This window comes from Scyliorhinus canicula, chromosome 15, assembly GCF_902713615.1.
Source record: "Scyliorhinus canicula chromosome 15, sScyCan1.1, whole genome shotgun sequence".
Classification (NCBI taxonomy): domain Eukaryota; kingdom Metazoa; phylum Chordata; class Chondrichthyes; order Carcharhiniformes; family Scyliorhinidae; genus Scyliorhinus; species Scyliorhinus canicula.
In genome coordinates, this window is record NC_052160.1 from 105,051,871 (window position 1) to 105,075,671 (window position 23,801).

The window sequence follows — 23,801 nt, forward strand, 5'->3', positions numbered from 1 at the left end:
TTGGGACCGCGTGGACCCCATGTCTGTGTGGGTCTCACCCCCACAACCCAAAGATGTGCAGGGTAAGTGGATTGACAAAGCTAAATTACCCCTTAAACTGTAAGAATTTTTAAAAAAGAATGTTATAGATTTCTATTAGATCCCCCACCCAACATTCTTCTGAAATCTTACAAATATAATCCTAACCAGCTCAATCTCTCCTCGAATGTCAGTCCTGCCATCCCAGGGATCAATCTGGCCATGCTGCTTCCCCAATGGTATTAAGTAAGAAGTTGCAGAATTTTGACCCAACATAAATGGATTAATGGCATTCCAATTCGATAAGGATGGTATGTCATTTAAAAAAAATAAATTTAGAGTACTCAATTCATTTTTTTCCAATCAAGGGGCAATTTAACGTGGCCTATCCACCTATCCTGCACATTTTTGGATTGTGGGGGCAAAACCCACGCAAACACGGGGCAGAATGTGCAAACTCCACACGGACAATGACCCAGAGCCGGGATTGAACCTGGGACCTCGGCATAATGAGGCAGCAGGGCTAACCCACAGTGCCACCGCACTGCCTTAAATGATGGGATATCATTTTGAGGGAAAGTGCCTGTTCTGGTTGTTATGATCTTGCTGCTTTTGTCCTTCTTGGGCAGGACAAAGTCCGGATCAGTCCGAGGGTGTTCCATAATACATTTCAGCTACTTATGTTTATACACTGCTTGCGTTGCAAAGAGAACTCATTGAGCAGGTCTCAAGGAAGAAAGTTAACCATGGGCTGGAAGGGAATAACCTGACAAAGTATCAACAACATGAAAAGGATGCTGTCATGTGAGAGTACCTTTAAGAAATGGGTGTTTAAGAAATGTACCTTTAAGAAATGGATATTATCAGTGATGTCAGAGTGTGGGTGGAGCTGGGCTGTCTGTCAGCTTTTTACTTTCGTTTTTGAGCAGGCTGCAGGGTGTGTGTTAGTTTTATTTTCTGTGTTGGAGCTGAAGCCAGACCAAGCAGATGTACTGCTGTTCTCTTTGCCATCAAAAGACTATCTCTTGATCATTTGGTGAATTCAGAATTATAAATGTTCTCAGTAGTGAATGAAAATCTAATGTGCTTCTGTTGAAAGGTGTTTTTAAGAAGTATGGATGTTAAAAGGAAAGCTTAAAGGATTACTTAGTTTTGTAGTCTTTGGGGGTTGTAGTTGAATTGATGGTTGCAAAGATGTTCACTGCATGCTTTAAAAAGGTTAACTTGAGTTCATAGAATAAACATTTTATACTTTTCCATTTCTGCTGTACCACTCCTGTAGAGTGGGCCATATGCTCTCCATTCATTAATCTATTAAAAGTTGTAGGTATGGGGAACTCCATGATACACTTTGGGGTTCTCTAAATTCTCTAAGTTCCCATAACAATGCTGAGAACAAACCATTGCCAACTGGAATTAAAGCACTGCCATGCCAATTGGTGATCTTCTCTTGACCATTAATTCTGACTAACACATGGGTAGTCCCATCTCTCTCTTTTTATTAATCTACAGGATACTATCTGTGTAATTTAGCTCTAATAATTTCAGTCCAGGCTGCCCAGTAAAATCACTTCAAAAACCTTGCTAAGAAGAATGCGAATAAAACCAACAACTATTTACAAACCACGTGTGAGTGTTCTGCATGCAGCTTTCCAACCTGGCTCTTCTGGATGCGGAGGAGTGTCATCACAATTTTGCCATGATGTGGAGATGCTGTTGGACTGGGGTGAGCACAGTAAGAAGTCTTACAACACCAGGTTAAAGTCCAACAGGTTTGTTTCAAACACGAGCTTTCGGAGCACGGCTCCTTCTTCAGGTGAATAGCCATTCACCTGAAGAAGGAGCCGTGCTCCGAAAGCTCGTGTTTGAAACAAACCTGTTGGACTTTAACCTGGTGTTGTAAGACTTCTTACTGTGATCACAATTTTGAACATTTAAGCCAGCAGTCCTCGGAGTTTCTATGTGAGCAGGAGAGCATATATCAGATGTCTACGGTCTATCTTGGGTCTCAAAGAGCTTTTATACCCTGCACCTGGTCCATTCTATGGAAACGTTGAACTCCCAGTCAAAGGCATCACTGCTGCCAGGTGCGATACTCGAATTGGGCTGATTCATGGAAAATACATTGAGGGCAGCTCATCTATCTTCCAGAGAAAGTATTCTGCTTGTTATTCTGCTCAAATATCTTTCCAAAGCATAACATCTAGGATATAATTTCTGAAGCCATCAGTTGATAAAGAAGCATTCTTGAATTCAATGAAGACCAATATTCTTTTGAGATCTATTAATGGCTGGTTCAGAAATAATAGCCTTGATCAAAGATTCCTTCCCTGTTTTTAACATTGGACCAGGAAAAATATTCTTCTGAAGGCTTGTGGTTAGTACTTTCGTACAGCAAAAGCACCACAACCTCATTGCAATCAACTGATCCACATTTTATTGGAATACTGTGATACGGGATTCAGCCACCAGGTGGCGAACAGTAGAAACAGAACTTGAACATCGATCCAAAAGTAAGAATACAGGAAATGATGAAGCATGCAATGAAGTGATGTTAAGCTCCTGTGGTAACTACATAATAACTGCTTCTTCAAATCCTTGTGTTCAGTAATCGATTCGCCAACACAAAATAGTGCCACCTGTATCCTCTTTACCTACTGCTGCAGTGTATTAAACAATTAAAACCAAAGTTCTAACTTTTTTAAAAATAATTTTTATTGAAATTTTTACAAAATACAAAATATAAACATCTTAGCTCTATTAACACACAACCGCGGCAACACCCCATGAACAATACCCCCCCAGCTTCAAGAGCAACTTCAAACAAAAGGAAAGAACAAAAACAAAGAAAAGGAAAACGAAAACAGAAAAAAACAAAAAAGAGAGAGATAGCACCCTCCACAAACCCATGTGCACAGTTCTCCCTCCCCCCAATCCTTACCCCCCTCCCTCCCCCCCCTGCCGGGTTGCTGCTGCTGTCGGCCTATTTCCCTACCGTTCCGCCAGGAAGTCCAGAAAAGGCTGCCACCGCCTGAAAAACCCTTGTACTGATCCCCTCAGGGCAAATTTCACCCTCTCCAATTTAATGAAACCCGCCATATCAGAGATCCAGGCCTCCACGCTTGGGGGCCTCGCATCCTTCCATTGGAGCAAGATCCTCCTCCGGGCTACTAGGGACGCAAAGGCCAGAACACCGGCCTCTATCGCCTCCTGCACTCCCGGCTCCACTGCAACCCCAAAAATTGCGAGTCCCCAGCCTGGCTCGACCCTGGATCCCACCACCCTCGACACCGTCCTTGCTATCCCCTTCCAAAACTCCCCCAACGCTGGGCACGCCCAAAACATATGGGCGTGGTTCGCTGGGCTCCCCGAGCACCTAGCACACCTGTCCTCGCCCCCGAAAAACCTGCTCATCCTCGACCCAGTCATGTGAGCCCTATGCAGCACCTTGAACTGTATGAGGCTAAGCCTTGCACAGGAAGAGGAGGAATTCACTCTCTCCAGAGCATCCGCCCACGTCCCCTCCTCAATCTCCTCACCCAGCTCCTCTTCCCATTTACCCTTCAGTTCCTCCACCGGGACCTCGTCTACCTCCTGCATTACCCGGTATATGTCCGAAATCCTCTCTCCTCCAACCCACACCCCCGAGAGCACCCTGTCCCGTGGGGGCAACAAGGGGTACCCCTCCATCTGCCGCCTGACAAACGCCCTAACCTGCATGCACCGAAACATGTTCCCCAGGGGGAGCCCAAACTTCCCCTCTAACTCCCCCAAGCTTGCGAACCTCCCCTCCACAAACAGGTCCCTCAACCTCCTAACCCTTGCCCTGTGCCAGCCCAGAAATCCACCATCTCCCTGGGACGAACCGATGGTTCCCCCGTATCGGGGCCTCCATCGAGCCCCCCATTTCTCCCCTGTGCCATCTCCATTGCCCCCAAATTTTGAGGGTAGCCGCCACCACCGGGCTCGTGGTATACCTCGTTGGAGGGAGCGGCAACGGCACCGTTACTAGCGCCTCCAAGCTCGTGCCCACACAAGACGCCGCCTCCATCCTCTTCCACGCTGCCCCTTCCTCGTCCATTACCCACTTACGCACCATCGCTGCGTTGGCCGCCCAGTAGTACCAACAGAGGTTGGGCAAAGCCAGCCCCCCCCCCCCCCCCATCCCTGCCTCGTTCCAGGAACCCTCTTCGAACCCCTGGAGTCCCATACGCCCACACAAATCCCGTGATACTCCTGTTGACCATCCTAAAAAAGGCCTTCGGGATAAGGATGGGGAGGCACTGGAACAGGAACAAAAACCTCGGGAGCACCGTCATCTTGACGGACTGCACCCTCCCCGCCAGTGACAGTGGTAACATATCCCATCTCTTAAACTCCTCCTCCATCTGCTCCACCAACCTTGTGAGGTTGAGCTTGTGCAGGGCCCCCCAGCTCCCCGCCACCTGGACCCCTAGGTACCTGACGCTCTTCCCTGCCTGCTTCAATGGGAGCCTACCAATCCCCTCCTCTTGATCCCCCGGATGCACCACAAACACCTTACTTTTGCCCAGGTTCAACTTATACCCCGAGAAACCCCCGAATTCCCTAAGAATCCTCATCACCTCCGGCATCCCCCCCACCGGGTCCGCCACATACAGCAACAGGTCGTCCGCGTACAGCGACACTCGATGCTCCTCCCCACCCCGCACCAGACCCCTCCAGTTCCCGGACTCCCTCAGTGCCATGGCCAGGGGCTCAATCGCCAACGCGAAGAGCAAGGGGGACAGGGGGCACCCCTGTCCCGTCCCCCGATACAGCCGAAAGTACTCCGACCTCCTCCTATTTGTGGCTACACTTGCCATCGGGGCCTCGTAGAGCAGCCTCACCCACCGGATAAACCCCTCCCCAAACCCGAACCTCTCCAACACCTCCCACAAGTACTCCCACTCAACCCTATCGAAGGCCTTCTCCGCGTCTAATGCCACCACTATCTCCGCCTCCCCTTCCACAGCCGGCATCATAATGACGTTGAGGAGCCTTCGTACGTTTGTGTTCAGCTGCCTTACCAAAGTTCTAACTTAAGTATAAGGGAAGATTAACTCTTTCCTAACAGGTTCCTCAACTTAAAAAGAAAAAAGTCTTTGATTTTGAGGTAAATTACAATATACCATATCTCAAATGTATACCTGTAAATATATATTCATAATAAATACACCCTATTTATTCCCCTGATCTTGTGAATTGCCCTGTTCTCCAGCATCTGTTTTAGGTTCGCTATGTCAATCCATACTCTCCTTTCATTGTCACATTTTGTGGAGTGGAAATTCTCCCGGATGGACTCATTGGGCTGGATTCTACGATTTTGAGGCTATGTCCGGAAGACCTGTCTAGTTTTACGATGAAAAAGTCGACACCGCCCCTGCGCCGATGCTCCGCCCAGTGGGGGGCTAGTAGCCACGCCATGTAACACTCCCGGCGTTCCCGACATAAACAGCTGGAAAAGTGCCGGCTCCGTGGCCGCGTATGCGCCTGGCAGCGACCTGCAACAGTCGCACCCTATTACATGGCGCCGGCTGCGTGCGGACCCGGCCTGCCAGATAGTGCCCCCCTATACACACCCCAGACAACCCCCCACCAGCACCCCCAGCCAGCGGAACGCCCTCCCCCCCCCCCCCCCCCCCCCACCTGACTGGGTGACACTGGACACAGTCTGCATCTGCCACACAAGGTTGATGAAAACTTGTTCCGTGCCGTAGGTAAGTTAGCACATCGAGGGAGGAGCATCGGGGGAGGCCATCCCCAAGGACATGCGTCATACTCCCCGATGATGTCGTCTTGGAGGGGGCGGAGCATCCAAAAACATCTGCCGCTCCCCCGATTTTGGCGTCACAAGGAATTCTCCGCCAGATCGCCGATTACGATATCGGCGTTGCGGAACGGAGAATCGTACCCATTGTCTATGTGATAGGTACTGTTCCCAAATACCCTGTTCCATTTAAAATTTCAGGCAGCATCCTGGATAAAAAATTATGCCATATCTACTGCCTCCACAAGAACAAGTGTCTCTGCTGCCAATATACTTTTAAGCGCTCTTCATATCTTTTTAGTTTCCCATGCCAAAGGTCAACATTTACCTTTCTTCCCCCAGGGGATAAATGATAAGCCCTCCTGCACTCGAAAAGCCTTCACAGAGATTAGCATAAGATACGTCATTATAAACAAACAGTTCCAGTTGTCCATTATCACATAATGGTGGGAATTTTAATTTTGTCAATATTTTGGTTGCTCTAACAATTTCTTCTACTTTGGGATGGTTCATTTGCGTGCTTCGTTCTGAAACATTAAAACTGGCATTCAGTCTTATTTGCCTAACGAATCAATTCAGCTGCCAAATTAAATTTCAGAGTTCTTCTTTTTCCTTTTTGGAAGCCAGCGTATCTTTTTGTGAGGCACTACCACAAATAATTGCGATGGGGTTAATATTCTCCAAGTAAGGCTGCTGGTGTCGAGTGATAAGCAAACCACTTTGCCCAATTTCTAACCCAATGTATTTAAATGCTCCAGAGGCCTGACTTCCAATCTTGAACTCTGTTCCAAGCCCATTAATAAGTGTACCCAAATTCACTCCTTCCACCCTACAAAAAAACATCTACATGCATGATGAAGATGCCTGGAAGTTTCCCTCCATGGTGCCAATAAAACATCACCGGGCCTGCTTTCAGCTGAAGACAGACCAACTTTAACAAAACCGACCTCGCTGAGAAATACCAAATTCTGGAGGTGTCATTCAACCCATATTCACATTTATTTAACTTCCAGAGTACCCTTTCTGTGTTTGGCACATCTCTCAGAGGACAAATAAAGTTTCTCTTTCAAGCTGATATCCCAGGAAGAAAGCAGCTTTAGCATCTATCAACTTGCATTCCCAAGCATTTGTAGCTAATAGAGCCAAAAAGATCATCAAAATAGCCTTTCTTGCGGTCGGCGAATCTACCCTTACATCTTCATCATTCAAGTTTCCTTCAAAACTTCGTGCCACCAGCCTGAACTTGGCCTTATAAGTTCAATCAGGAAGCACCCTCTCAGTGCATACTCATCTATTAGAACTCATTGTTCCCTATCTAGGATCTCCGTGTACACCCCAAATTCTTTCCAACTCTGCATTTCCTGCTGTTTTGCATTTTTTATTAACTTATCATCTAATTTATTGGGAGCCACCAAGGCCTCAAAATCATATGGGCTTCTGCTTCTTGTAGCATTCCTAATCTGTATCATATTTCTTGACCTTGTTAAGCTGCACCCTCTATCGTACCTTATATATTGAGGGGCTGTTTAGCACAACGCTAAATTGCTGGCTTTGAAAGCAGCCCAGCAGCACGGTTCGATTCCCATAACAGCCTCCCCGAACAGGCGCCGGAATGTGGTGACTAGGGGCTTTCCACAGTAACTTCACTTTCATATTGTTCCAGACTGCTATTACATGATCGTCCTTCTTATTTTGAGATGTTCTCTCAACAGTTTTTGATCTCTTCCTATGTTCACTGCCAGGCCTAAGGTCCGAACTGATACTATGTTTCTATGCTGTCCATTTTTGTACTTCATGTTCCCAATCCATGAACCTAACCTTCTTCCCTTTGTCATTCAACCAGTTTTTTGGCGACACGGCAGCACAGTGGTTAGCACTGCTGCTTTACAGGGTCGCAAGTTCGATTCACAGCTTGGGTTACTGTCTGTGCGGAATCTGAACATTCTCCCTGTGTCTGCGTGGGTTTCCTCCGGGCACTGCAGTTTCCTCCAACAAGTCCGAAAGACATGCTGTTAGATGAATTGGACATTCTGAATTCTCCCTCCGTAAACCCAAACAGGCGCCGGAGTGTGGCGACTGGGCAATTTTCACAGGAACAGCTTTGCAGTGTCAATATTAGAATACTTGTGACAATAATAAAGATTATTATTATTATGTTTTCTGGTGATCTTACCTACTCTACCAACGATAATTGCATCCTTCCACTGACTGTCCCATTCTGGCAAGTATCTCATTTTAATGGCAACTTTTGGTCGTTGTCCTTTGGGAAAAATAGCCTCATCCGGTTCATCAGAATTACTATGTCCCTCTTCAGATACCGTGTCAATTTCAGCGATCTGGCTCTCATAATTGTGAAACATATGTTCCTGAGAAATATCTGGTTCCTCAGGCCATTCAATAACCCCTTTGATTCTGCAAACTTGTATTCTATGCCCACTAATCTTCATGTGTGTACCCAAATCTGGTTTCCATTTTGCAAAATGATTGTTTTACCATCTGTACTGATAACCTTTCCTGGACCTATCCACTGGTTAGATCTATCTCTTTTATAGTTTGCCATGTCTTCTGATTTGAAAATAGTTACCGATGGCAAAACATTGTTCTTCAAAGCTCTTTGCGTTCTTTCAGAGATTTCTGCTTTCAAAAATGCTCTTCTTTACGTATGCAGTACATTGGAATGCTCAGAGAGCTAATCGTAGACCCCTCCCAAGCTGAAGGATGATCATTCATGACTGAAGGGATTTTGAGATTTTTCCCCAAAATGATCTGATATGGACTATGGACCCCAACCAACTGGAACAATTCTTTGCATGGACAGTCCATGCTAAAGCCAAAGTTAATTTACAATTTGGACTATCTGCCAAAATGTTACAAAGCATTTCATCTATCACATCATGATTTCTGTCGCACACCCCGATAGTAAATGGGGCTGGTTTAGCACAGGGCTAAAGAGCTGGCTTTTAAAGCAGACCAAGGCAGGCCGGCAGAATGGTTCAACTCCCGTACCAGCCTCCCCGAACAGGCGCTGGAAAGCGGTGACTAGGGGCTTTTCACAGTAACATTATTTGAAGCCTAGTTGTGACAATAAGCGATTTTCATTTAAATGGGCTTTCCATAGCTGTATTCATAACCAGTATGTTCATGTTCTCACTTATCCTGAAATTCATCGTTGGCAAATTTCCCCCATCATCAATGAGGAATTTTGCTGGTGGCTCCAGTCCGGTCCCTATCTGTTTTCCATGATCTGTTCCACAATTATTTCCTTTTCTTTATTTTGTATAATCATCGACTTACTAAACCTTGTTTATAAAAATATACAAATTCTAAAATGAAAATGAAAATGTTCTTTTCTTTATCCGACACCTTAAGATCCATAGCCACAACTTCATTAAAATATCTCACGAAAGGTATACTCACTATGAGTCACAATGGTATCCTCCTATATTCCTTGCATCTATCACATCTATTATTTATCTGTTCTATAAGTTTGGTGTAGTCTTCATCTTTTATACCCTGAGCAAAAATGTTCAACTTTGGGAAGACAGATGGGCAAATTGCTGGTACAACTTTAACACAATCAACTTTTTGTTTTCCAGACAACTGTTCTCTGATGCTAACAAAAAGAATTAGGATCTATTGATGAAATACGATAGTATCCATACTATGGATATTGTACGCCCACAGTGTTTCCAAATATGGTGGCCTTGTCATTTTCCATGTCAAGTATGGCGGCACGGTGGTACAGTGATTAGCACTGCTGCCTTACAATACAGGGACCCGGGTTCAATTCCTGCCTTGGGTGACTGTGTGGAGTTTGTACTTTCTCCCCGTGTCTGCATGGGTTTCTTCCGGGTACTCAGGTTTTCTCCCACAGTCCAAAGGTTTGAAGGTTGGGTGGATTGGTCATGCATAATACCCTTTAGTGTCCAAAAAGATGTGCAGGTGAGAATAAGGAGTTAATGGTTAGGGCGGGGGAGTGAGCTTGGGTGAAGTACTCTTTCAGAGGGTTGGTGCAGACTCGATGGGCCAAATGGCCTCCTTCTGCTCTGTAGGGATTCTATGATTCTAAGTTTCATATGTGCTTTCTTCATCAGTGGCAATGGTCATGTCAATAATAAAGGTATTTCGTTGGAAACAACATCCGTACTAATAAAATTATTCCTTCCGGTGATTTTACAAGAAATCAATACAATTTAAGGTTATTATCATCCCCAAATCTGAAACTCATAAAACTTTCAAATTTCTTAACCTTGTCCTGATGTTTATCACTTAAACAGTCCCATTAAACGGTAGCATTTCAGCCAGTCCATTCCACACTGTAGATATACATCGCTGCATCAAATTTTCTGTTCTGTGTAGGGCACTAATAACGGAGGTGGTGGATACTGAGTACTCGGCAATCACAGTGTTGAATCATGCCCCGCATTGGGTGGATCTATGGGTTAGTGTGGAGAGAGGACAATGCCTGCTGTGGAGGCTGGATGTGGGGTTGTTAGCGGACAAAGTGATCTGTGGGTGGGTGAACAAGTCCATCCAGAACTATCAGGAAACAAATGTTACGGGGGAGGTCTCTGCAGCAACGGCTTGGGAAGCTTTGAAGGCAGTGGTCAGAGGAGAATTAATCTTGATACGGGCCCATAGAGAAAAAGCGGAACGGTCTGAGAGGGATAGGTTAGTTGAGGAGATACTCCAGGTGTACAGGAGATACTCTGAGGCCCTGGACGTGGGGCTACTGAGGGAGCGGTGGAGGTTAATGGCGGTGTTTGGGCTGTTGACTACAGGGCAAGTGGTGGAACAGTTGAGGAAGGCAAGGGGGACGATTTATGAGTACGAGGAAAAGTCAAGCAGAATGTTAGCGCACCAGCTCAGAAAGAGGGAGGCGGCCAGGGAGATAGTGAGAGTAAAGAGTAGAGGTGCAAATACTGTCCTGGACCAATAAGGGTGAATGAAGTGCTTCAGGACTTTTACAGTAAATTATATGGGTCGGAACCCCCGGCGGGGGTGGAGGGGTTGAGGCAGCTTTTGGATCAGTTGAGGTTCCCGAGGATTGATGAGGATCTAGTGGAAGGGATGGGAGCCCCAATTGAGATTGAGGAAATAATGGCGGGGCTGGAGGGCATGCAGTCGGATAGGGCCCTGGGACTGGATGGTTACCCGGTAGAATTTGAAAGGAGTTTTCAAAGATATTGAGCCCACTGCTGATGAGGACATTTAATGAAGCACAAGAGAAAGGAGTCCTCCCCTCAACAATGTCTCAGGCCTCGATTTCACGGATCCTGAAACGGGAGAAGGATCCAGAGCAATGCCGGTCATACAGGCCAATTTCTCTCCTGAATGTGGTCGCCAGACTGCTGTCTAAGATACTGGCCACAAGGATAGAGGATTGTGTCCCAGGGGTGATAGGGGGAGACCAGATGGGATTTGTAAAGGGCACGCAACTCAATGCCAATGTTCGAAGGCTGTTAAATGTTATTATGATGCCCTCGGAAGGAAGCGAGATGGAGCTGGCGGTAGCGATGGATGCAGAGAAGTCTTTTGATTGGGTGGAGTGGGATTACATGTGTGAGGCTCTGGGAAGGTTTGGGTTTGGTGAGGGCTTCATTGACTGGGTGCGGTTTCTCTATCAGGCATCAGTAGCAAGTGCACGTATGAACCAGCCGAGGTCGGGTTATACACTTTGGGGTTCTCTAAACCTTGGCCCATAAAAATTGGGGGCGCAACTCAGTACAGAGAGGAACAAACATGACTACCTGGACAAAGATGGCTATTTAATTAAGCTTGTAACGTGTACACGGAGAACAGACTGAATATCTGCCAAGACCTGTTCTGCTGAACAAAGACTAGAACACCGTACTTATACAACATTCAAAAATCAATAGCCCACCCCAGTTGGACGCGATCCAATCCCTGAAGCTGCTACTTTTAAACTTATCCAATAGAATTACAAGCAGTGTTTAAACTTCACCCAATAGAATCGCAAGCAGCGCATGATCGATCCTCATGCTGACAGCTGTGTACAGTCCCAGCAGCCTGTGCTGACTGTTTGTGAGAAACAGAACCAGCACCCTGGATTGTTTCACAAGGACAAGATGTCAGAAGTAATGTCCTTTTGGTCAAGTTGGCTATCCTAAATCCCATTTGATTACTTATTACTGCTATGTCCAAAAAATAGATGTTTAATGGTTAATGATGATTACTGTCATGTGAGAGTGCTGTTAAGAAATGGGTGTTTAAGAAATGTACCTTTCAGAAATGGGTGTTTATTAGTGATGTCAGAGTGTGGGTGGAGCTGGGCTATCTGTCGGCTTTTTACTTTCATTTTAGGCTGTTTGCTGCAGGGTGTGTTTTAGTTTTGTTTTCAGTGTTGGAGCTGAAGCCAGACAAAGCAGGTATACTTTTCGTCTCTCTGCCATGAAAAGACTATCTCTTGATCATTTGGTGAATTCAGAATTGTGAATGTTTTCAGTAGTGAATGTAAACTTGATGTGCTTCTGTTAAAAGGCGTGTCTTTTGTCTTCTGGATGCTGTTTGGGAAGTTATTAAGGATTACGTAGTGTTGTATTCTTTGGAGGTTGTATTTGAATTAATGGTTGCCAAGATGTTCACTGTATGTTTTAAAAAGGTTAACTCGAGTTCATAGAATAAACATTGTTTTGCTTCAAAAAATACTTTTCCATTTCTGCTGTACCACACCTGTAGAGTGGGCTGTGTGCTCCCATACCACAATCTATTAAACATTGTGGGCCAGGTGAACTACATGATACACTTTGGGGTTCTCTAAACCCTGGCCCATAACATTACTCAGTCCTATAATTCATCTCAATCCTTAATAAAGTAACTTATGTAAAACTACTCTAGTGCCATGCTATCTATTCAGTTTTAAGATGCATCATCGCTGAACCCCCTCCTTCACTAGGAGTGTAGGAAGAGCCGGGAGTCCAGGTGGGGAGAGAGGCCGATGATCTAGCCTTTGGTTCCTGATAGCCTGGAGATGGTATCTGTTGAGCTGATGGGACTTGGAGTTGCCAAAGGCGGGGGTGTGGGTGTGTGACCAGGCAGCGTTCCTGCACTTGGAAAAGCTTAAGTTCATCTTACGGAGAGGTTTGGAGGGATTCACTCGGATTCACTTCTTTAAAGTGAATTAAGGTGTCAGCTGGAGCGGGTAGTCGGACTCTTTTATATTTTCTTTGCTTTGGGGGGTGGGGAGATAAGGGGGGGAAACTAGGAGGGTGTGGGGTGAGTTGTGGGCTTGTTATCAGTGGCTGCGGTTGCTTGTGTTTTTGTATCTGTGGTTTTCTGATATATTTTTGTACGTATGCAAAATGCCTTTAAGAAACATATTTTGAAAAAAATAAATAAATAAATAGATTTTAATGAACTTAAATATTAACAGGCACCGTCACATGATTGCCCCCATTGCTAAATATTCATAGCTCGGCAACGTGGTGTCATGTCCACGAGGTTTACAACCGGTTTGGCTAAATGAGAAGCAGTTGAGGGGATTCCTCTGGGGGCGTAGATGTAGGTATAGCTCCCGAGGGGGAAAGACACTTGCCCGGGAAGTGCCACAGGTGGACTCTGCTGTGTTGGCACTTTGTGGAAGCGGATCAGTGCAGCAAAAGTCAATCATGACACAACAGGAGAGCGTGTGTGCTCTAAGGTTCACTGACACTGTGTGAACGCCCTGATGGAGATGGGGACGACAGAGGTGGCAAGAAACCATCCTGATAAACTTTGCAAAGACATTCAGATGAGGTGGCCATGGCAGTCAATGTCGGAGTCTATCCTCGACGAGCTGGGTTTTGGAGGAGGCAAAACCTTCAATGACCCCACAAGAGTGATCAAGATTAATAAGTGTATTTTTCAAAGTTGTATGCCACCAATTGCACGATTATCCTCACAGTCTGCTGTGCTGCACCCCCATCACTCATGTACTAACAATCTCTACAGAACACTACTCACACCTGACATTCTTAGCTCCACTTCACCCTTGCACACATAGCACTGCTGCAAACTTCACATAGATATCTCCGCTTGCACACACTGCCAACTATTCAACCATGCCAAACACATCACCCAAGTGCGTTGCTCCTCCTCCCTTACAGGAGAGGTTGGCACATGATCAAAGGCAGCAGGAGCTAACTTTCATAAACCCATGGTGTGATTGCTGGCTCCTGGTATGCTTGACCTATCCTATCTAAGTAGACTGTAGTCTTACTCTGGTACTTGCTTTAAACTGGTTTATTAACACTAGATACAAGATTCTGAGCACCACACCTTAGGAAGGATATTTTGACCTCGGAGGGAGTGCAACGTAGGCTTACAAAAATGATACGTGGATTGCAGGGGTTAAGTCACAAGGGGCGATCACACAAATTAGGCCTGTTTTTGTTAGAATTTGGGAGGTTACTCAAGATATTAACAAGGAAAGACAGGGTAGATAAAGATAAACTATTTCCACTGGCTGGAGATTCTAAAACTTGGGGGCTTAGTCTAAAATTAAGGCTAGACCGTTCAGGAGAAATGTTAGGAAGCATTTCTTCACTCAAAGGGTGGTAGAGGTTTGGAACTCTCTCCCACAGCAGTTGAAGCGAGAACAAATCTGAGATTAAGATAGAGTTTTGTTCAGCAAAGATATTAAGGGATATGGGCCAAAGGTATATGGACTTAGGGCACAGATCAGCCATGATCTCATTGAATGGCGAGATAGGCTCGAGGGGCTGAATAGTCTACTCCTGTTCCTATGTTCCTATTAGTAGGTATGTCCCTTCTGAGTGCGGAATGTTCCATCCCCTGTCTGAGAGTCTAGGACAAGACTGCTGAAGTCACAGATATATCGTAGCTTACATCACCCCTTATACTAAACTAACCAGTGGGAGATAGTCATAGTTGCTTGATTTAACTCCAATGGAGATGATGGTGGTCACCATCATTGCAGCGACCATGGCTTAGGCCATGACCATCCATGAGGCTGAAACCATTGAAGATGACAAGATGCTTATACCTAAATCCCTTTCTCACACCGCTTTTACCTTATCCCGCAATCACTTCTGACGAACAAGTTACAGATGGTGTAGGCACACCTCTGCTCAACACAACTCACCAGAGGACCAAGTGATGCACTTGCTCTACTGCAAAGGATTGAGACGTGCACTTTGAAGAAAAACTGACAGGGGAAGGCTGAAGGCTATGCAAAATGAAATGCTTGGTGCACTGGAAAGTCTGCCGGAAAGCCTGCATGCAATGTCAAGGAGCATGGAGGAGTCTGGCATCAGCTTGACACGGAGCATTGTGCAGAACTTGGAGCCCGTCCTTTCCAGCGAGGAAGTGGTGGCCAACTCCATCACCACATTTGTGGAGCCAAAAATGATGCAGTGTCTGATGGCTGATATTTCAGCTTCCACTGTGACAGCAAAAGAAGCCACCCAAAATCTAAGCCCTACAATGGAGACTCTCGCCAACTTAGACTGCTGCCATTAGTTGACAGCAAGAGGTATGCAAAAGGCTGTTTGAGCAGGTCACTAAGATTAGGGAGCTGCCTGCCCAGAAAAGCAGCATTGGTTACATGGAGCATGCAACCACTGCCCTGTCTCAGTTAGACAGTCCATGTCCTGCAACCACTACCACTCTGCCAGTGCCTTTGGTGTTGCCCATCAACAGGCCAGCCGGACCAGACTGCTGGCACCCGTGCCAAGATGATTTTGTCTGGAAGGATAATGCAATTTTTAAAAAATAATCATTTCTACTGGATGTGGGCTTCGCTCACCAGGCCAGCATTTATTGCCCATCCCTAATTGCCCTTGAGAAGATGCTGGTGAGCTGCCTTCTTGAATCGCTGCAGTCCATGTGGTGCAGGTACACCCACATTCTTGGAATGCAGAGTCTCGGTGGCCTCCCTTATGCAATACTGAATGATAATGCAAATGATGTCTTCTCCAATCAGAAAGTAAATGGACCTATTAAAGTTCCTGACGTAGTTACCGACACAGCGAGTGGCAATGCTGCCCTGTCATACTCTGATGTTGCAGTTGGGGTCAGAGAGGCAGATTTCAGTGAGGACATCCCTAGTGAAGCACAGATATCTGACACACTGTTCCTCTCTAAGGTTCGGGTAGGAGAAATGTTCCATGAATATCCAGGGTGGATACGCGTTCCTGCCGCGAACCCTTCTTCCCTAACTCTTCCAACAGCTTAACCTGCTCTGTGTCACCTCTGCCCATTCTCGCTGTCATACTTCAGTTTAAGGGGAATGCAAACAACTTCATCCATCTCTGAGAAGCAGAAATGGTTTGGGCAAAGTGTCACAAGTAGGCTGACGTTAACACTACAATGAAGTTACTGTGAAAATCCCCCCGTCGCCACACTCCGGCATCTGTTTGGATACACTGAGGGAGAATTCAGAATGTCCAATTCCCCTAACGAGCGCATTGTTCGGGACTTGTGGGAGGAAACCAGGGCACCCGGAGGAAACCCACGCAGACACAGGGAAAACATGCAGACTCCGCACAGACAGTAACCCAAGCCAGGAATCGAACCCAGTCCCTGGCGTTGTGAAGCAACAGTCTACACTGTGCAACCATGCCACCACTGTCCTACCGCGTGCACGTGTAAAAGGTGATGTTAGCTGCAGCATTGCTTACACGCTGGTTGAATTCATGATGTGTCTAATCTGCACACTTCTGAAGGCTTTTACTTCAATGGCATCCAGGAAGGATAACATGGGTCTGCCTGGGTGCCATGGATGCCATTGTGGGGCAAAAACGACAACTGTATCATGGAAGATTGGGTGCTAAAGATTTAATTTTTTCTGCCTAGGTCTTCACAGAAGGTCAACTGCAGAAGACTCTGCAATACAATTTGTAAGGGTCCTTCCTGTTTGTTCCCTGTTTATTCCCTTATTTCCCCTTTCTTTTATTTCTGCTGTTGCCACTTTGATCCATGGATGAGTAATGGACCTGTGACTTTTATACAGCCTGTATCTTTAACTCAAGGAGAAGCAATGGCCTGCATCTTTAAATCAAGCAGGAAGAATCTGGAAGGCATCAGTGTTGACTCATAGAATCCCTACAGCGCAGATAGAGGCCATTCAGCCCATCGAATCTGCACTGATCCTCTGCAAGAGCACTCTGAAAGAAAAACCACTTGCCCACCCTATCCCAAAAACCCTTTAACCTAACGTACACATCCCTGGACACAAAAGGGAATTTAACTTTGATTGCCTTGGCTGGTGGCCAATGAATAGGCTCAAATGTCTGGCCCCTGCCCGGTGGTGATTAGTTCTGGTCCCACCGCCATGTTTCTCAGTGACGCAAGGATGGAATTCATTTCACGTTTGATTCTGCAGGCTGGATGGAGGAATCTAACCAAATCACCCTAGGAATTTCTAATTAATTTTCACCAAAAGGCTACTGTGAGAGTCTGATAACTCTTTCTGTCAAAAGGACGTGACTGACATGCAAGCAGAGACCAGAATCTGATCACATTGAAGTGCAAACTACTTTTTTTTCAGCTTTAATTACATAAAAAGGATGTGAAACATAAATCAGTCCCATGATTTGGACTTTTGCCCAATACATTTGTCCTCACAGCTAAAAGGTGGTTTCAGCAAAGAGACCGAGTTTCAATCCGTTTAGTCCTGATGATGTGCTCTGAATGTGGTATTGTTTCACTAGGTGCTCAATTACTTCTTACTTACAATATAGTGAACAGTTAGTGAACCTTTCAGCATCATTTTTGACTGCAAACATTCTTGTGATGTATCTGCAGTGCTGATTTATTCAATAATAATCTCATTAGGCATCAATTTTCTTGGACACATTCATTTTAAAATGATATGAGTCTGAGGGCACAGGTGATGGTGTCTCTTCCGTTCTCGCTGACTAGGTCCTCCACGAACCTGGTGGTGGTAGCTTCATTATGGAATCAGTTCAGGCAGCATTTTAAGACAGAGGACATGTCCTTGTGGGTGCTGATCTGTGGCAATCACAGATTTATCCCACCAGTGTTGAATGCATCGTACAGGATGTGGGAGCGGGATGGGATAGAGAGATTTAGGGACTTATTCGTGGGAGGCAGATTTGCAGAACTGGGAGAGTTGGAGGGGAAGTTTCAGATGTCAAGGGGGAATGGGTTTAGTCCCTACAGATTAGGGCTTTTTTCGGAAAGAGCTGGCTACATTTCCATGGTTGCCGCCCCCTTCGTTACTTGAAAAGATTGTGTTCAAGGAGGGGAGGGTTTTGATATCTATGGCCAGTTAATGGAGGGGGAGAGGGTCTTGTTGGAGGAAGTAAAGAGGAAGTGGGAGGAGGATCTGGGTGGTGTATTTGATGGGGACGCTTTTGGTGTGAGGCCCTGTGGAGGGTAAATGCAACTTCCTCTTGCGCAAGGTTAAGTTTAATTCAATTTAAGGTGGTGCATAGAGCACAAATGACAAAGTCGCATATGAGTCCTGTTTTCGGAAGTAGAGGAGAGATGTGGGTGATGTTTAAGGGGGCTGGAGAACCACATTCACATGTTTTGGTCCTGCCTGAAATTGGTGGAGATTTGGGAGTCCTTCTCGGGGGCCATGTCAAAGATTTTGGGGGTGAAGTTGGCTCCAAGCCATAGGTGGTGACATTCAGGTTTTCGGAGGATCCGGGAGTGCAGGTGGGGAGAGAGGCCTTTGCCTGATAGCCCGGAGGCGGACCTTGCTAGGGTGGTGGATGGTGGAGCCACCCAAAGCAGCGGGGTGAGTGACTTGGTGTAATTCCTGCATCTGCAGAAGATAGCATTTACCATTAACGGGTTGGAGGAGGGATTCCACTCAAAGTGAAGGTTTTTCATCTCCTTCCTTGAGGATCTGTAAACATCAGTATTTGGCGGGGGTGGGGGGGGGGGGGGGGGGGGGGGGGGGGGGGGGGGGGTGGCGGCGTTGGATTTTGCTTTTTGTTTCGTGCTAGAGTTACTAATGTTTTATTGTATTGATATAAAATAGAGCATGTGGGGTGTTTATGGTAATGAGGGAGGTTTTGTTATATGATAGTTGAATACAGATGGTTGTATTTTGCGTTTTGTGTAGAAAATGAAAATGCCTTGAATAAAAGTACATATATTTTTCAATGATGTGCATTTTTGTGACTTGTAATTCATAAAGTCAATGAGTTTTACAGCATAGAAACAGCCCTTTGGCCCACTGAGTTCACGCTGGACATCTAGCACCTTTCTATTCTCATGCCATTTTCCAGCACTTGGTCAGTAGCCTTGTATGCAACGGCATTTCAAGTGCTCATCTAATTGCTTCTTAAATGTTGTGAAGGTTCCTGGCTAAACCACCCTTTCAGGCAGTGAGTTCCAGATTCCCATCAGCCTGTGAGTGAAAATGTTTTTCCTCAAATTCCCTTAAAATCTCCTGCCCTTTACTTAAATCTATGCCCCTGGTGAATGACCCCTCTACCAAAGGGAAAAGCTTCTTCCTATCTTTCCTATCTATGCCCCTCATCATTTTATACACATCAATCAGGTTCTCCCTCAGCCCTCTCTGCTCTAAGGAAAACAACCCCAGCCTAAGCAGCCTCTCTTCACAGCTCAAATGTTCCATCCCAGGCACCATTCTGGTGAATGTCCACTGGATGCTTTCCAATTTAATCACATCATTCAGAATTATAACTGAATATTTATTATTCCACTCCAGTATCTGCAGTGATTCACCCATTTGTTGTTTGCCATCTTCTAATAATTAAAATTTTTATGAAATAAATTTCCTAACAAAATGTTAGTTCAACATAAATAATAATGGTATGGAACCAATCCGAGAAACATTTGTTGGGGATTATTTGGAATCAGCCAACTCCAGTCCCGCCCAGTTGGATGACAGTGGGGAGCTGTTGGAGGAGGCTGGTGTTATCAGCCATGTCAAAGGATGTAGGCAGGACAAGAAGAACAAGGCGGGCATGTTTACCTTTGTCACAGGCACACAGCATGTGATTGGTAACTTTGATAAGAGTCACTTTTGCATTATGGAAGGAGTGGAAACCTAATTGGAGGGATTCAAACATTTGAGTTCCAGGAAAGATGGACACAGATTAGGAAGGTTGAAGGGCTATGAAGGAACGAGACAGCGGTTGGTGGTGGGATGGTCGTTTGAAAGGTGTTCAAAGTCATGAAGGGTTTTGATCTAATGAATAAGGAGAAACTATTTCCAGTGCAGAAAAGTGGTAACCTGAGGAGAGATTTCAGATGATTGGCAAATGAACTAGAGGTGACGTGAATAAATATTTTTTCTTTATGCAACAAGTTGCTGTGATCAGGATTGCATTGCATGAAAGAATGGTGGAAGCATGTTCAATCATAGCCTTCGAAAGAGAACTAGATAATCACAGGAAAGAACAAAAATGGAGCTATGGGAAAATGAGCAGAGGAATAGGACTCATTGGATAACTCTACCAAGGAGCCAACACAAGCACGATGGGATGAATAGCCTCCTTCTCTTCTGTATCATTCAAAGATTCAATAAGTATCGGTTCAGGTCATAGTGTTTCTGAGCTGTCAAAGGAAACCTTTTACATAGGATCAAGTCAGCCAGCTGGAGAAAGAGCTAATAAACATTCCTTATACATGTATCTTAAAGTTGGCAAAGATCAATATCAAATTCTAGAATTCTCTTATGTATGCTCCTGATGCACATCAAGCATGAATTTAAGGAAAAAATGTTCAGGTTAGCTACCTTCAGTCTGGTTTTCCTTATTCGTGAGGCGCAAATATAATCAGACCATTTATACCCAAGTTAGTAAATTTCTTCCACATTGTGTTCAAATTACATTATGTATTTTAATTTAAAAACGTATTGAGAGTTAGACTGGTCATGTAGCATGTTACATATTAACATCCTGTGGGGCAAAATGGAAAACTTTCAACAATCTGGTCTTAATCTCAACCATGATTATGGAGGAGTCATAAACTGATCAACAGAAAGACAGGGGAGGTTGGAGTGGGTGGGAGGGGGGGGGAGAAATCAGATGGAAAGTCATCCCAATGAGCCCTGAGCACCTCATTCTCAGCTTCAATGTTGTTTGAGATCTTGGTACAGGCCAAATAACTGTCTGGAGGTTCAACATATGGCCAAAATAGGAAAAGGAACACGCACATGAATTACTAAAAAGGTCACAATCATGCCTAAAAACTTGTAACATTTTAAATATATCATTTGACTTTGCACCAATCTAATTCCATACCAAGTCGATGAAGTCACGTCGGAGTCCAATTAGGATAGATTTATAGTGGCTTGTACTTGGCAGTATGCAGAGAGTACAGGTTAGGTTGACTCTTTACCATCAAACTTCCAATTGCAAATAGATAAACTACGAAGGGTCAATGCCTTCCCTCACTTGAGTTTATTTTGTGAGCTGCAACTTTGCACATTTTACTAGATGCAGTTATTTACGAAAAAAAACCCCCACTTACTTGTACATGAAAGGGGCCACTGTTGCTGTGTTCGGATGACTATTTTGTGTTGGAGATGGAAGTTTGATGACATTGCTGTTGATTGACGTTTTTACACCACCGGTAAATGTGCGTTTGGGAGAAGTAACAGAGGAGACTGACAATTCTGATAGATCATCATTGTCATCTAATAGTAAATTGGAGAAACTGTAGGACTTCCAGCTAACATCAGATTTCCACTGTCTTTGGCTTGAACTGCTTTTAGGTCTCTCTGTATCTGCCATACCGCCGCAGCTTGACAGATGCAATAGGTTATCATTTGAAATACTGAATCTGGATTTACACTTGCCCCTGGGAGGAAGAGTTGCAATGCCTTTGTGCACATCATCCAAAATTTTGCTCCTCGTATGACTCAAGCCTGCAATTCGAGAGGCTTTTGCAGGAGCAACTTTTCCTCTAGAATTGATTCCATTACTATCTTTCCTCTCCTCCTTTTGACCTCTCTCTGCAGTTTTTGGAGATGACTTCTGCATGTTTGAAGTTCTGTTAAGGGACTGAGTAATTCCCTTCCGTGATGTCCGTGGACTGTTGTATGCAGATCCTGCAGTATCTATTTCAGTATTGCACAGTTCAGTGTTGCCAAGTTCCAATAAACTCTCCTGCCCTTTGTTGTTCAAAAAGATTTCAGTTCTACTCTGCGTAGCGTGTTTCGAAGTTTTACTGTGATATTTCACTTCCTCAGCTGGCCTATTAGCATTGGATAAGCTCTTTTCATTTCCTGAGGCAGGTACCCTCTGCAAATCATTTACTGAGGAAGGAACTGAAGGATTAAGCTGCCGAAGAGTCTGTTTGGAGGACGGCTCGGTGGTTTGCTTTCTCGTAGGTGGTAGATTTCTGGGCTGAGCTATAGTTGAAACATGCTGATGCCTGGCCGTTGAACTGACTTGTATATTCCCATTCATGACAGGTAATTGAGATAGATGGTCAGGTAAATCTGAAACAAAATTGAAAATTCACTTTGAAGGTAAAATCTTATATTGAGAGTTGTTACCAGTGTTTACGAACAGCTAAAATCGTACCTTACATTGGACCATCAAGAAATACCGTCGCAATCTTATCTTTGAATTTGGCATGACACCCCAACTTTTTATAATTACAGGGATAAATAACTACTGCTTTAAAAATTTACTCGAAAACCATTCCACTCAGGCCAATCAGAAAAATTAAAACAAATTAAAGTAAACCATAACATTCACTCTCCATTTCATATCCTTATATGCATAGTTCACTTTCCCCTAAAGAAAAGCATCTGGCCTTATTCGCATTACAGTTGTTTTTTCTGGAAGTCGCAACAGACTCTTGCTGCAGTTGTGCTAAATGGGAACCGCCTGTAGAAAGTGGCATTTCCAAGTTAATCTGTAGGGAAAACCCCTCCGATTATGCAGCTGTAGCAAATTTAAGTAATCGCAATGAACGACATTTTTAAAAGCATGAACCTGGAAAATTACAAATATACGTTTTCTGCAGAAATCGAGAAGGGGACAGCTACCCCATTTATCGCAATATAATTACAATATGCCAACATTCATTACAACTTCATTCAGATCATTTCTATTTTGAATGCCTGTGGATAGGTTTGGTCATGGAATCTCCCCAAAGGAAATTCAGTGGCTAGTGGGGAGATTTTCTTTGCCTTCAAGTTAAAGTGAGCAAAACAGCAACAGCTATTCAACCCTAAGTCCAGCTCTCTTCAGTCTTGACTTGTTTTCTTCGTGTGCTAGTTACATGACCCAGTTATTTAGGAAACAACACATCCCTCCCTGTATTCAATCAGCTCCAAGACATACTTACCCTGAGATTTGCAATGCCAGTCCCAATCAGAAATGTGTCAAGATTGTGTTTCTTTTTCTGAAATTTTAACCATTTGCTTGCTGGCTGACTCAATGAAATCTCGCTTGATCAGCCAGTCTCATTTATCTATAGCTCATGTGCTGTATGCTCCTGTAATAAATATTATTACAACAAAATAGCTTCAGTGCTGCATAATCTCAAAATAATAGGCACCTATAAAACACATAAAACCTCTGTGCATTTTATTCTTTGTTCTTTGTCAAACTCAGTTTGCATTTTAATTATTACCTTTAGTTTCACTATTTTCTAATTATTTGATCCTGTGCCTTTTTTCTATTGTTTGCACACTCCATGATTGAGCTGGGAACAGACTTTATATTTTTTTTTAAGATAATTTTTTTTAATGACCTGAAAAGTTGCTTGAAAGATCAACTTGCTCAGAAATTAAATGGAAAAATCATATGCAGAGCAAGTCATAAATTTGATATTGCAAAATTAACCATGAGTTTAACATTCTTTTGTTAAGCGTAGAGCAGTTATCTTGGCCACAATCGTCAAACATAATAGCGTGGTGAGGGCTGACATTGAATATTCATGCTTCATGATTTATGTGCGAAAGGGAACTTTACGAGGGCCCAACAAATGCAGATGCAGTGATACCCCAGGTATTCCATCAGTACCTGTCATTAATCCAAAAAACATGTGTAGAGGTCCACATTTACCTGAA

The 23,801-nt window shown here is 44.6% G+C and overlaps 1 protein-coding gene across 2 annotated transcripts in view; it reads right to left on the reverse strand.

The window, feature by feature from the left end:
• LOC119979037 (neuron navigator 1-like) overlaps positions 1–23,801 on the reverse strand; it is an 806,372-nt gene that overhangs the window by 521,393 nt on the left and 261,178 nt on the right. For both annotated transcript variants that reach the window (XM_038821010.1, XM_038821009.1), the window contains exon 5: positions 21,245–22,217. In XM_038821010.1, the coding sequence (XP_038676938.1) occupies positions 21,245–22,217 (973 nt within the window). The remainder of the gene's footprint in view (positions 1–21,244; positions 22,218–23,801) is intronic.